This window comes from Meleagris gallopavo, chromosome 8 (genome assembly GCF_000146605.3).
Source record: "Meleagris gallopavo isolate NT-WF06-2002-E0010 breed Aviagen turkey brand Nicholas breeding stock chromosome 8, Turkey_5.1, whole genome shotgun sequence".
Classification (NCBI taxonomy): domain Eukaryota; kingdom Metazoa; phylum Chordata; class Aves; order Galliformes; family Phasianidae; genus Meleagris; species Meleagris gallopavo.
The window spans coordinates 8,609,649-8,624,292 of NC_015018.2; the positions used below are offsets into that span (position 1 = coordinate 8,609,649).

Here is a 14,644-nt window from a genome sequence, read left to right on the forward strand (position 1 = left end):
TGCACATCCACTGTGCATATTTTTACCTCTCACCACCAGCAGTGTATGCTGGCAGGGAAAGAGGGCAGCAGTGTCAGGGAGGAGCACATGTTGCTCGCCATTAGCCACAGCTGGGTGCGATGGGCCACTCGAGGCAGAGCCCTCCCAGCACGTTTCTGTGTTCCTCTCTTCATTTCCCAGTTTGGGCTGTGGAAACCCTGCTCCCTGAAGTGGCTGTTCCAGTCCGATCTGTGGCACTGAGCATTAAACTCTTGTCTTCAGAGAGTAATGGGCCTCACATGGTACACCCTCAAGCGTGTTGAGATAGTGCGCAGGCTGGAAAATAAAAATGTTCTAATTGTGTCTTTTAAATAAGCATAGGAGTGAATTAATTAGACTATATTTTGTCTTTAGTTGCTTAGTTACACAATAGTATTCCTAAGCACAAGTAAGATAAATTGGCTCTTTTTGTGCCGCTTGTCCCTTAATCATAATTACTGTATTGCTCAGGAGAGCTACACATACATACATTCTGCATTTTTAATAATATTGCAGCAATATGCGTACAATATAGAAGTACCCTCTGATTCATGCGCCCTACGCCTCTGTGCAGGAAGAAGTTCTGCTGTTATGGGAGCAATATTTGCATCAGTTGCTCAGAGATGCAGTTCTGGGAAATACATAATTGAAATATTCTTGCAGTGCTTGTTCTGGCCCTTTCATTCGCATTCAAAATAACAATGCCTTAAGTCTCGGAACAGTCATCCAGTCTTGATTTAAGAGCTTTTTGCTTTGTGTGTGTGTGTGTGTGGGTTCACGCCCAGATTTAACCCTGCCGAGGCAGGATGCGTGCGTGATGCGTGGCGTCACACCAAGTTGAGCTTTTTATTTTTAGCTAAAAAGTCAGGAGGTCAGATGAACATCAGCATTTGATGGCATTAATCCAGTGACCTTAGTGCTTGGCAGGCGTCCATGTTTCTACGTGAAGGTGCCAGGGTTATGCAGATAATAAAATAGTTTGTTTTCACTTACTAGATATTCTAATCTTCCTTTGCAAAGTGCAGCCTGAGTTTCATGGGCTGAGGAGTGCTCCTGGGGGCCGAAACTTTGATTTTTTTCAGAGTTGTTGAGCGTTAGCTGCTAATGATGGGCAGATTGATACAGATACGGAACAATGGAAGATTCTGGCAAGAAACCCACTAGACATGCTCAGTGGATGTATGTGAAAATTGGCTCCATTGTTCTGCTGCATGAAAAGCAAGTAAATTATTTACAGATATTTGCTAATTAAAGCACATATTGTTTTACCAGTACAATAGAACACAATATAACAAAAGACAAAAGAATAAGCTTGCATAATTTAAACCTGCTAATGCAATGTACTCCCTGTTAAGAAAAATATAATTATGTAATCTACAAGGAAAGCTCTTCGTACTGTAACTGTAGTAGGCAAAATTAGGAATGAATTGCTTGTCAACTTGCCTGAACTGAAACAACTCTTCGAGGTCCGCAAGCTATCTGATGGGAAAACATTTTGACTGAAGCCTATTCTCTCTTTGGTCAGGACTTCTATCTGCAGTGACAGATATAAATTCAATTTGAACCTCTGCTCAGGAGCAGCGGGAGGGAAGAAAAAGAAATAGAGGAGGAGGCAGGCAGTGGAAATGCCAGGTCTGGCTGCTCGCAGCCATTGCCCTGAGGACTCCATCACCACCTGGTTTCTGGACCAGGTGGACCAGAACCCCACATCACATCCTGTTGTGGTGCAGTGTGCCTGCCCCAGGACGCTCTGCAGGTCTCACTTTGGAAATACTGAGCTACACAAACACACAGGGGATTGCAGCTTGTGGGGCTTCAGTTGGGCCCTCTGTTTTGATCTCTTCTGTTTGGTCTTGGGCACCAGTGGGTGGGACCCAGCATTCATCATCAATGGGATCTTCAGGCAGCCTGGTAGGGCTGCGCACAGTCTGGGAAAACAGTGCAGGAGGCTGGAGAAATACCTGTCACCTGTTTAATGAGATCATTACAGCCCTTTAAAGTAGTTAGCAAAAGATTAACAGACAAGACTGTTTCGGCCTCTTCCAAATTCTCCTATGTACCAGGTGGATTCCTGGATCACACAGACCTCCCTTTTCTGTCTCTCCCTGGGGTCTGTGAGTGCAGAGTGCTTGCTGGTCACCGTGGGTCCCTGCACACCAGCACCTCCAGAGCTGCCAGCCCAGCATCCAGCAGGACGCTTCCATCTAGCCTGGGCACGGGGATACATTACTACCTGAGGCACTCGGACCAGGGAAAGGGGAAAGGAAAGTTTAACCTGCCCAAGCTACACATGGGATCTTCCCATGCATCTTTCTGTGACAGTGATCCCATCTGTGGAAAAGGAGTAACCATTTGTTCCTGGCAGAAAGCATAGTGCCAGGACCCTGGGGCAAGCAGTGGGGTTGTGCGAGTTACATAAAGGATGTTTTCACCTAAATTGTGGAAAACTTAAAACAAAAACAAAACAAAACAAAAAACCTGAAATAATAAGGGGCCATTATGTCCCAATGAAATACGCAGTTCTATTATCTGCAGTGAATGCAGCCTGTAAGACTCACACTGTATTTTTTTTTGCTCCTGTGGACGAATGTGTTTTCATCAGCAATGTACTGGGTTGTAAAATATGCATCCCCAGCTATCTGCTGTGCTAAAAGTTTCTGTAAAAAGGCTGGAGATGTTTTCCAAAGCAAATCATACTGATCAGATAAATGACATGCGGTGTCTCCTGTAATTATTGGCAAGAGTTTTTATAGTGCGTCTCTCCTTTCTCTCCAGGCCACGTATTTGATGTTAGGAGACAGCCAAGCAGGTGTTCGGATCACTCTTGCCCTCCAGAATTCCTTAAATGACCTCTGGAAGCGCTGGAGTGAAAACAGTCTCAGCACGTCAAAATTTTGAGATATCTCAGTTGCCGTAATTCTTTTAAGGCTGCTCTGGCGTCTCTAAAGTACAAATCTTGCCTCATTATTGGAAGTGAGTGAGAAGTTGTGATGTAGCATATGCGGGTGTGGGGTTGAGATGTGCAACCCCCCCTGCAGTGCCCTGTGACTCCCTGCCTTGTAAGAGTTAATATTTCTTCTAAAAAATAATTATCCGCTTTAAGCTCTTCTAACTACCTGACCTCTTTCATTGAATGTAAGTATTCCAGCCATCTGCTGAGTCAGGCAATACAGCGGTCTGTGCTTGCAGGAGGCCGTGATGGTTGCTTAGACAACAGTGACATAATATTTAAGCATAACGGCTCTCAAGAAGATACTGTCCCTTTCTCCCTGTATTTCTTCTCTGAAAACGCTGATCTGATTGCATCGTTCAGGAACAAGGGAAGGATGAGGAGGGTTTGCATTAGCACCTTTTCTTAACCGTCACTCCATTTTCCACTTGAGAAGTGGAAGTATTCTGCTTTGCTCAGGAGCCTTGTAAGATACGCTGCAATGGCAGGCTGACTAGATGCTTGCTTTTATGGAAACAGAGGGAAAAGTGCTTATTTCTGTAGTCAGTATTTATTTCATGATTAAACAACTATGTGGCTAGGAATGGGGTTTCCATTGCTACCAGTGTCTGTAAGGGGCACCCAAGATAAGTCCCACTCTTGAGTAGAGCTAGAATCATCACTCGCCATTTCCTCTAGTAAATCTCATTTTGGGGTAGCAGGAAGAAAGTGCAATTAAAGACTTTTCAGGCAATGGAGACCTCACAAACATATCCCTTCAGAGCACAGCTAATACATGAGTTGATTTTTCTTTATATATATATATATATATGCATTGGATGCGGCGTGGGTGGTTTTTCATGTTTACACAGAGATATAATTATGAATGACATGAAGGCTATACAGCAGATTTCTTTAATCTTCTAAAGGTTTGTTAGTCATGTGTCACTGCGTACTTGGTTTTTATTTATTCAACATCTGTATGCCTTTGTCGTCTCATTGGAAGGGTTCCTCTAGACAGACTGCAGAGGTGGGTGCGCGGCTGTTTGAGTCGGATGGTGAGGGAGGGACATGGCTGGGTGAGCTACGTGCCATTCCCAGTTCACGTCTGAACACAGCGCTCAGGAGGGCTGCGTAAGTGATGTGGAAAGGTAGCAAGATGTGTAGACACGGCAAGGGGTTGCAGCAGTGAGTGCTCTGTTGCGGCAGGTAATCTCTTGTGTTAGCAAAGCACCTGAGGAAAATGGCCTGCCCTGGAGCTGCCTGGGCCTCACACAAGCAGGAGGACCACGCCAGTGGCTTCAGCATCAGGAGCAGCTCAGTGTTAGGGGTTTTGATGTGGGTGATCTGTAGCCTCACAGAGGGCACAGGGCAGGCCCTGCTGGCCAGCAGCCTGGGGCGCAGGCCGCCATTATGGCCACCTGAGGCCTGGCCACAAGACCTGAGGCCGGAGGCCAGCTGCTTTTCCCAGGTGTCCCTGCCCATCTGAGGCCGTAGGGATGGAGCTGCCACAGCCAGGGCCCAGCCATCCTTGTGGACATGGCTGTGGCAAGGTGATGGGGCAGCGTGTCCTCCAGCCTTGTTGTGAGTTCTTCATGCTGTGCGCAGACACCCAGCGCCATTTTGTGATGGGCGACCACCCCGGCACCCTTCAGCATTGGACTTCGTTTCTCTCCTTTGTGCACATCACATGCATGTGTGTGAAGGTTGTATTCTCAAAAACAAGTTTATTCATTGATGATGTAATAGTGATTGTACTTTTCTTTTGGTTAATAAATTGTCTGCTCAGCTTACTTTGTATGCCAGCCAGTATTAGTCATACCAGTTCTTGGAAAGGATGTGAAGAAACTAGTAATTGAAATCATAATCATTCGATCATGAGAGCTATTTGGAAAATAATATTTTAACCAAAAACATGTCCGATCTCCAGGTTTTTATTAAAAGTGCTGCTATGTAGATGCCTCTGGTGTTGAGCGTTCAGCATGGTGCGGTGGCTGTACGCAGCGTCCTGAAGGTGGGCTTATCCACAGGCTGCCTGGACCGTCTGCAGGCAGGCTAAGATAGATACATATGTATGTTTTTCATCCTGACATTTACTAGTCACCATGTAATAGCTATAAAATACACAGCAACTAAGCTTTTTTTTCCTTAATTTCAAGGGAACGGTGTAATGAAATTGGGTGAAACCATCCATTGAAATTGTACTTTGTAGTACACAACGCTTGTTTACAAAGTATTGACGTCTGTCATAAACAAAGATTTAAAGCATCACCGCTATTGTTTGTTGTTCAGAGGAAGCTCTTATGCTTTGCAGTGATAAAAGGGAAAGATTTTATTACAAGCTTGCTTAGCATGCCTTTCGTTTCTGACCAAATACATGTTATTGCAGTAAATGTAATGAAGGCGCCTGCTTATGAAGGAATTTGGTATTATATGAGGGAGAGTGGAATATCAGGTCTGCTTTTTTAAGAGATCCTTCATGTTTTGTTTTGTGTTATGTCTAACTTATCACAATACAGCTTTTTTTGTTCTTCCTTTTTTTTTTTATTTTTTATTTTTCTATTGAACAGTATTTTATTTCCTGAGGAATTTGTTCAGTGGGGAAAAAAAACACACGCAAAGAGAATCAATCATGCTTTTCTCTTTGTTTAATAAATGAAAGCATTTCTCTCCCCTTTGCAAATACTTCTGTTTATTTGGGGGAAAATTGGATTCTGGTTTATTTATTTCAAGAACCTGTAACCTTACTTAGCAGTAGAAATGTGCAGAGTGCAAGGTGTGGTGGGCAGCCAGCTCTCATTACAACATAAATTATTTCTGCTATTTTAACTACAAAAATCTGGAGTGTATCTTCCTGGATATTTATGTATATATGTTTGTTTATTTTTTGAGGCTTTATGGAGCCAGTGCTTACTACAGTCAGCTTTAAAACATTCTGCTTATTCATCGCGACTGAGAGGAGTTGATTGTTTCCTGGAAGGATAAAATTCAGCAATTAGAGCTGTTTAATTCAAGTATATGTTCTGGAGGCTAAACTAGGTTTAAGTGCTTTTCTTAGAATGTATGTTTAAGAAGGGAAAAAAATTACAGTTCTCTTCTGATCTTGAAAAGGGTTTTCAGAAACATGAGAATGTGCAAGTTTCTTTTGGTGGGAAGCACATAACATTTATGTAGTATTTCTTTTGGGATTACATCACAGTTTTATTTAATTTTTAGGACAAAAGTTAAATTCAGTATTTGTGTATAAGCCAAGGGAAAATGTACCATAAACACAAGAATTTTCTGGTGAGTCAGAGTTCCAAGAATCTGAGATTTACTTAGTCCATTTATTTCAGGACTAGCTATAACCATTAGTCATCCAGCCATGAATTTTTACATTTGCAGCTAATTGCACCTAAAAAACAAACTTTCCCTCAAGGCTTTCGGTTATACAGAATGTGCTTTGGCAACCTGTATTTCACATGCCTTTTAGGATCATTGCCCTGGTCTTAGAAATTCTCTTTACATTGTATTTGCTTTGCGTAAACAACTAATATTTCCTACTAGGTGGTAGCAGGAATGATGAAGTATGAGATATTCTGCATCACAGGAAAATCAATCTGCCAACAACAGGACAGACTTTTCCAACAGCCTGTTGGGGGTGGTTGGCGTTAAGAGTTTATCAGCCACTGCGGAGCCCTGCATGACATGTATTCTTATTTGACTGCTTCTTGCAGGATGAAGTTATTGCTGTTTCAGAGAAAGTCACTGTGAAGCTTGAAGACTTGGCAAAATGGGCCCAGTCCGATTTCTCCAAGTGGAAGTGTGGTTTCCGGGCTGAGCCGGTTAAACCGATGGATGTGGGAAAGAATGGGCAGAAGGAGGCCTTGATGAGATACAGACAATCCACGCTCAATAGCGGCTTGAACTTCAAAGACATCCTGAAGGAGAAGGCTGACCTTGGTAAGTGTCCCTTGCTTTCTGCCCTGGGGAGGGCCTGTGTTTGACTTGCTTCAGTGGCAGATGAGCCCAGTCCTGCCTAACTGTTGCCAGTTCCCAAGGTATGTCTGCACTTTGGGCAGAGGTGTGGTGGTGAGGTGTCCCAGCTGGATGGGTAGGAGTGGTGGTGAGCTCACTGCAGGCTTGCTCACTCTGCATCTTGGCTTCCTGGAGATGAACGTGATGTAACTCTGTGCTACCTGTCTACTCTATAGAATTATAGCTTAACCATAAGGCTCAAATCCTGAAGACAGAAGCACAATAGATCGTCAAGGGTTTTCCCTGGGGCCATGCAGGCCTTGGGATCAGGTGAAAATTGTGCACAGTGGGAAAAGGAATTTGCCACATCTTCGGTAGGCCTCCTCCACATGGAAGTGGAGACTGAAGGCCTTTCAGTTTTTATGTCTCACCTTTTTGGAAGCTCAAGGTTCTCGCCTGCTTCTAGTGCTTATCCTGTCTCTGCAGGATCAGCTTTGAGTCTGGTTTGGTAGGGAAATGTCCACTATTTCCTTGGAGACTATGCTGTAACCTGGTGAGTTTTCTTGTGAGTCTGGTGTGTTTTGTTGTAATCTTCAATATTGCTGTACAGCTTAGGCCTCCTGTGAGTGCCCTTCTGTTCTCTGGATGTGGTTTGCACTTGGCAGACATGTTTTCTTTTTCTGGCTGTTGCTATGGAGAGAGGTGCTACCTCTGATACTTTGGATGGTTGCAAACAGGATTGCAGCTCTGGGACTGCTTTTGTATCTCTGTGATGATCAGACCTTCGAAATTGTGGTGGGGGCCCAGGGTCCAACAGGGTTTCCTGTTGGTAAACGTGCCTTTTTGTGGTGTTAGGACTTTAGATGCGTAATAGCTGTCATCTCAGGAATGTTTCTCTGCTGTACCAAACTTTTAACAAATGTTCCAAGTTTAAAGACAAATTCAGATGAGTTGGAAGGTAAGAAACTAAAAGTTAAGGCTGTTGCATGTGAGGAAATGCTTTTGAAACTACGTGAATAGGAGATATACGGGGCCAGATTCAGTATCTTACTAGCACTACTGTGTTGGCACCAAAGCCAAGTTACACTGTGCTGAAGATTTGTCTTGGAGGATTTATCTTCTGCATCTTGTTTTTCTGATCTTACCAGACGGTGAAGTGATTTTGTCGATCTTACATTCACCTTTAGATGTGTAGGCTGGAAGATTAAAGTACAACTGGAAGTTGATCATATTTTTCATTACTTCTCCAACAAACAAACAAACAAACAAAAGACCTATGAAATTCTTTCTCTTTTCCTTGGCTTTTGTGTGTGGTTTCTTCTAGTTTATGATTACATGCAGTGGTTTTCTCTGCTATTGCCCTGACATCTGCTTTACACACTGCACTTATTTGTGTTTGTTTGTTGTGTTAAAAGAAATTTAATGCTTCTCAGACAGAACTGTTGTGGGTTAATATTTTCTTGGTTTTGTCTTTAACAATCAAGAAGACCCTTGTGGTAAGTTGCGAAATTGCTGTTATCTACCCTAGGAGCCAAAGAAAATTATCTTTAAGCCTAAAGCTTATAGTTGCATGTTAAGCCTTTGAAAGTAGGGGTTATACTTTAAATGCTTATGGAATCTAAAGTATATGCTATAATTTTGTTAACCTATGTTCTGATGTTGCTTATTTTTGGTCAGTGGCTCTGGCTATATTGTTAGGCCTTTTTTAAGTAGAAAAGGGTATTTTGGCTAATGTTTGACTGTGATCACTGTTTTCTTCATCACATCCTATCACTCCTATCATCACAGGTTGATAGGAGTAGTGAAGCCAAGGGTTCAGTAAGACTTGCAGCGTCAGGCATGTTGATAGAGAATGATCTAGCCTGTGAAATGCAATCCAAGAAACTTCTTAAATCTAATAATAAGGATATTTTTAACTGCTGGAAAAACTCAAGAATTTAAGGATATTTTGCTTCCCAGATCTGAGAAAAACTCAGAACAGTGATCTTCACTGTGAAGCAGCCCTGCATCCTGAAAGCTGCCTGTGAGCTCTGGTGTTACCCCACCAGTGAAGAACATTTACTTCTCATTCTGTGTGGTCAGTAGGTTTAATTCTGTGCTCTGAGAATTGCCATCTCTCCCGCTCTGGGTAAAGGCAGTAACATAATGCTCAGCATCCAGGGCATGGGGATTTCAGCTGCCTGTGTTGTATGTTCTCTGCTGTCAAAATGTTGGCTTTACTGCCTGTTAGGGCATGTGCCTGCAGACCTTTTCCAATACTGAACATCTTGCCAGTGTAGCAGTGCTCAGCTGCAGTGATCGAAGCTTTACTAGCAGTAACTTATGCATGAGGTCACCTGCACAACGCAGTGGGGTAGCTGTTGTCTGAATGGAGTGCTGTAAACTGTGAGTGAGTGTGGTAAGCTGTTGTGTGAAGGTCCCTCAGGTGTGAGAGTCAACACAGTCACCTTAGCAAAGTCAATCAGCCCAAGTGGAGTGGTCACCTCCTGCAATGGAGGTCACTGGCTGCAGTGGGGTCAATGGCTTCCCACTACCGCAGTTCTGTTCCCTTTCTGGTCAGGCTCTCTGTGCTGTGCCCATTCAGATGTTTTGCAGAGAGGTCCTTCACGATGCTGCAGTGGGGCGGCATCGTATGGAAGGTCTGAAGGCAACAGATCTGTTCTTGTGCTAATCTGGCAGGCCATACACAAAGCTGCTGGTGACACCCGTGTTTAACCCTGGCTGTAGACAAGGAAGCTGCTGAACCAGGTGTTGAAGGTATAGATAAACAGAGTGATCTTCTGGACCCCTTTTTTTTCCTATGAAATAGCATGTTTCCATTACAGAAAAATCCTATAAAATTAAGTTGATTCTGAAAGTTTTCTTAGTAGATGTTTTTGGACCAAGCTGTAGAGGAAATTATATCCCTATTAAAGTCTTTAAAAAAAATTTTACACAAGAAACAAAATCAGTTTCATGTAGTACCGAGAAGTGGTGAAGGGTGAAATAACCTGTATGAAATGAAAACATGACTGATACGGAACCAAGGGAGTGGCACTGTGAGAAGGTACTTAATTAAACACATTACTGGGGAGCAGGGCAGCTTTACACAATAGCCAGGCAAAGTGGGACCTTGGTGTATGAGCTCTACATTGTATGGTATGCTGTGTGGCACTTGCTTAGAATAAAATTAGGTGACAACTGGTTAATCCACAACCCAGAGAAGCTGTGCACCTATAACTCAAAGTTGATCCTAATTCAAATTATGTAGCTGTGTCTCAATTTCTTAATTTCTTCTCTTATCTTTTTACTTTCCTTCTTTCCTAGTCTGTTTTTCCCTCATCTCTTTTTTCTTCTCTTCTTTCTATTTTCCTTCCTTCTTTTTTCTCTTTCTCCTTTTCTCCTTTTTTTTTTTTTCCCCAGAAATGTTTTTCTCTGTAAAATGCCATTGTTTTATCACTAGTGAATTATGCAGAACTTTTCCTTAGGACTGAGTTAAATAAAGCAGATCTGTAATGGCTTTTTTTGTGAGCTTCAACATTTCAACCTGAGAAATTATTTTTAAGAATTATTTCTGCATTTTGAGCTATTTATGTTATACATTCTGTCCCTTTCTACAAATATGTCAATATTGAATGCTAGCAGTTTATGTCTTAAGTCTATTCATAGCTTTCTGAATATTTCTTTCAAATGTTGGGAAAAATAAAGAAAAACAATGCAGCATATAAAAATAGAGTTGCTCAGGAATGTATTATTCATAATGAACATGAGAACCTGTTTTTCCAGAAGAATTGGTCTGATTAAATCATTCACTACTAAGGTTGCTAGTTATTTATTTTTGTCTTCAGAATCATTTAGGGGATTTTTCTTTGTAATAAATGGACTTGTATATCCATATTTGGTAAACCAGTGGGAAGTAACCAAGTGAGGGATTATTTCATTTTACAAAATTTTTCGCAACTAAGCAATGTAAACGCTATCAGTTAAATATGGCAAAGTTGCATATTTGTATTCCTTGGGCTATAGTTTGACAAAAATTCAAATTATTTTATATAACACTGCTTCTTACAGACTTCCTTTAAGTGAAGTATGAAAGCTGCAGTGTAAGCTTTATTGGCCTATAAATATGTCATTATAGTTGGACTACATTTATGTGCTTTGGATTGTTGTTTAAGCCAAGAAAATATGTCTATACAGGTTGACTTTTCATTGAAACCCTTTGAGGCATACAACAGAATGTATTTTAGGCCAAGGTTATTAAAACAGCATTTTCATTTTTGCTGCAGACTCATTGTCAATTATGCTGCCACAAACTGTCTGTGGATAGGCAGTTATGAATGGTTTCGTCTCTAAATGTGTCTTTAGAAAAAGAAATAAAAGATAGAGGAGTCAGAGCTGAAATTGAGAGTAGAGACGGAGGGCAAATGGCTGGGTTTAGTGCTGGCGGGCCCCGCCGGCTTGGGCTGGGCTGGGCTGCAGTGGCTGTGCGGGATGGGGAGGTGGGAGCTGCACGGCCCCAGCTGTGTCACTGTGAGCCAGCGTTGGGCATTCCTGTGGGGCATGAGTCTGTCCTGACAGAGCTCTGGGTTTGGTCCTCATGCTGCTGTCACCTCTCTTTATTTGTCTTCTGTGATGCTTTATCATGCCAGTATGGATGATTGAAATTGGCACGCTGTGGGCTATCCTGTTCCTGTACTGGCGGCATTAGTGATGGGGATGAGCAAGTTCTGGTGCTTACTAAGGGGGTTTTGTGCAGTCTTCGTGTGTTAGTTTGCGTCCAGTGAGGGAGAACCAAAGGGAACAGTACGTGACCTTCTGATTTCACTTACCATTGTAATTGGCACGTCTTCTCCAGATGAAGACTGTCAGGACATAATATAGGCAATCTATAGTATTATTGGTACTGATAATCTACAGCCGAGCCGCATTCAGACACTCTTGAAGATTTCCTTGTTCATTGTCAGGTGCTGCTGAATTTAGGCTTGCCTGACTTAACTGGATGCAATAATTTCTGACCGGCTGATGATTGACCATTCGAAGTGCAGCTATTTTGCATATTTGATGCTTAAGTCATGCCTCCAACTCTCTTTCCTGCTTCTTCTGCTTTGTTTGTCTGCTCTTTTTGCTCTTCTTTTTGCCTTCTTGCCCCTGTTGTCCTGGCTGAATCCCATTTGATTTTGATCAAGCTCCTGTAAGTGTCCCATTATCCCATTTTCCCCTCTCTGCCTTTGCACACTCTATGTTGGCTTTTGTCTCCTGGGTCAGAGTGACCTCTCTTATTCATTTTCACCAGCCCAAATGATAGAGCTCTTTTGCTGCAGATGAGGCAATTAGTTGGCTTGGTGTTGTGCTCCATGCAGCCTGGTGGAAGAAGATGGCTCCTGGGGAAGGGATCATGCCTAGCACATGCCAGCAGTGCTGCTGCAAATCAAGAGCACCTGCAGGCTATGGGCAGTGCTAGGAGTGCTTGGCAGGGGTGTGCTGAGTGGAGGCCTTGCTCTGCTCATGTGCCTCCCTTTGCTTTAGTTGCCATTTACCTTCAGTGTTGTTTGGCATTAGGAATAACCTGTGGTGCTGAGCAGACAGACAACTTTGGCCTTGCACAAAGAGGGTGAGATAAATGTTTATTTTTTACTCGTTAACCAGTTGGATGAAGATAACTGATAGGCTGCTGGCTGCTTTCTGAATGCTGGCAGGTGCTGCTGTTGGAAGGCCAAGTGTACTCCTAAGAGTCCCATGATAAGAGCTCACTTTCATTTTGGGTGGCCCTGTAGCATCTTTGGGCCCTCCTCCCCACGTGCTCCCTGTCTCCCCAGCCCTTGCTGCCCTCGGAGGGGTTGACAGGGTCCCTGGGTCTGAGCTTTCTGGTCCTTCTGTGACCGCACAACACTGAGACGATTTAAGTGCTGTTCATTCCTCCCTCCTCTGGGGGCAGCCTGCTTCATTACAGGGGAAGTGTATGAGGGTACCATGAACGTTTCAATACATGGTGCTAGCTATGGAAGATTTTCTTTTGCCACTGGCTTGTGTTGAACCTCATCCACTTGTGGCTCTTGAAAGGAATTCTAGCACCATGTATTTCAAACTCGAAGTGTGTTTTATCAGTGAGATAAAATTTGGATTTCTTTTCAGATCTTGACCTGACTTTGAACTCCTATGAAAGGGGGCTGGGGACAGCTCGGAGTGGAGGAGGTGGTGTTTTGGTCATTGAAATGCAGAAGTCGTGCCGAGAAAAAGCAGAATCCCATGTAACTTTTTTCTGTGTAGCCCCCAAATGGCAGCCCTCACCCCACGCTTCCTGCAGCAGGAGCAGGCTGACACGGTTATCAGGCTGTGCTGATAGTGGCTGTCACTGTGTCAGCATTTTCAGTGATGTACTGGAATGACGGGGCACTTTGTCAGTGTTGTGGAGCACAGCCATCTGCAACTGCACTTTGGTTTGGAAGTGGAATGGAAGAAATTGCTGCTGTGGGACAGCGGTGGGGGAAGAGTTAAATTTCAGTGCCTTGCAAAGCTGGAGGAATTGCCCCGCGTTCTGCTGAGGCTGAAGATGCAGCAGTTTGCCCCATTAATAAGGGCTTGGTGCAGCTTCTCCATGGAACAGCAGAGGCCTGCACAACTGCAGAATAAGTAGATAAAAAATAAAAGGCCGTTCACAGGCACTGTAAAGGCAGCCATTGTGGGACTGTGTCCCTTTAAAAATGTTTGACAGCTTTTTTTTATTTTTGTCTGTTTTTAGCACCGAGATTGACCTTGCCAGGCTGTGTAATAACCCACATGTGTCTGCTCTCCAGGATTTTTTCCCTTCTAGTCACTGTTGGATCTTGCATTTAATTCTTACTGACCATGAGGTTTTGTTCCAGTAACTGGAAACGTGTGCCTCTCGGTGAAGCGCTGCCGTGCTTTGCATCTGACTATATCTCAGAGTCTGCCTTCTTTTTTTTTTTTTCCACTTTTCATTTTGGAGGGTGCTGTTTTCCTCCCCAGCCTTCTCTCTGACTTCCGTCCCTGCCCTTATTGTTTCTGAATCCCAGAGGGCCGCAGTTTGGGATTTGCATTGTTTGAGTCCCTGCATGTGCCGTGCCCAGTGCCATGGAGGGAGGTGATTAGCGCTCTCCTCCTGGTGCCATGTCTGCTGGTTGGATTGCAGGTCTGACATCTACAGAGTGCTTTGATATGGTCTTGTGGGACAGAGGACATCCTCTTCTTCCCTCCTGGCTCTTCTCTTGGGCTGTAATTCTGCTGTGCCATAGCCAGGGAAGTAAAGCCTCACATTTGCCTTGACTTTGTGCACCCCATTCATTGAGGGGTCCTCACCCCACCGTGAAGTGCTTCCCTTGCTGCCTGTGCTGCCGTGCTGAGATGCTCTGGCCCTTCCACGGGCACTGCTACACCCAGCAGTGCTGGAAGGCCATCCTGTGCTGGGAGGGAGAGGACAGCCAGGCTTCATTCAGCTCCTTTTTACACAGGGGAAGAGGGCAGCTCTGGCATCCTTGCTCTACTTCAACCCAGTTTGAAGACTCTTAGTGTCAATACTGTGACTGCATAGTGCTTGTGATTAAGTTGGTTCATGCTCGCCTTTGCTGGCATGGCAGTGCGTGTGGGTGAGGCCACTGATAGCTGAGGGTTCCTGAGCAGGAAGGGGTTAAGCCCAGCATGTGTGTTAACAGGAGTGCACTTTGTGGGCATGGGAGGCAGAGAAAGCTGGTGTTTAGAAAACGTGTAACTGGGTAGGTTTTACATGGAAAAGCATTGCGGCAT

General features: G+C 43.8%; 1 protein-coding gene across 1 annotated transcript in view; it reads left to right on the top strand.

Moving 5' to 3' along the window:
• Positions 1 to 6,641: 6,641 nt before the first annotated feature.
• Positions 6,642 to 14,644, top strand: part of LOC104911911 (AT-rich interactive domain-containing protein 5B-like) — a 31,514-nt gene continuing 23,511 nt past the window's right edge. The window contains exon 1 of the mRNA XM_031554358.1: positions 6,642 to 6,889. Within this exon, the coding sequence (XP_031410218.1) occupies positions 6,781 to 6,889 (109 nt within the window). The 5' untranslated portion in view covers positions 6,642 to 6,780. The remainder of the gene's footprint in view (positions 6,890 to 14,644) is intronic.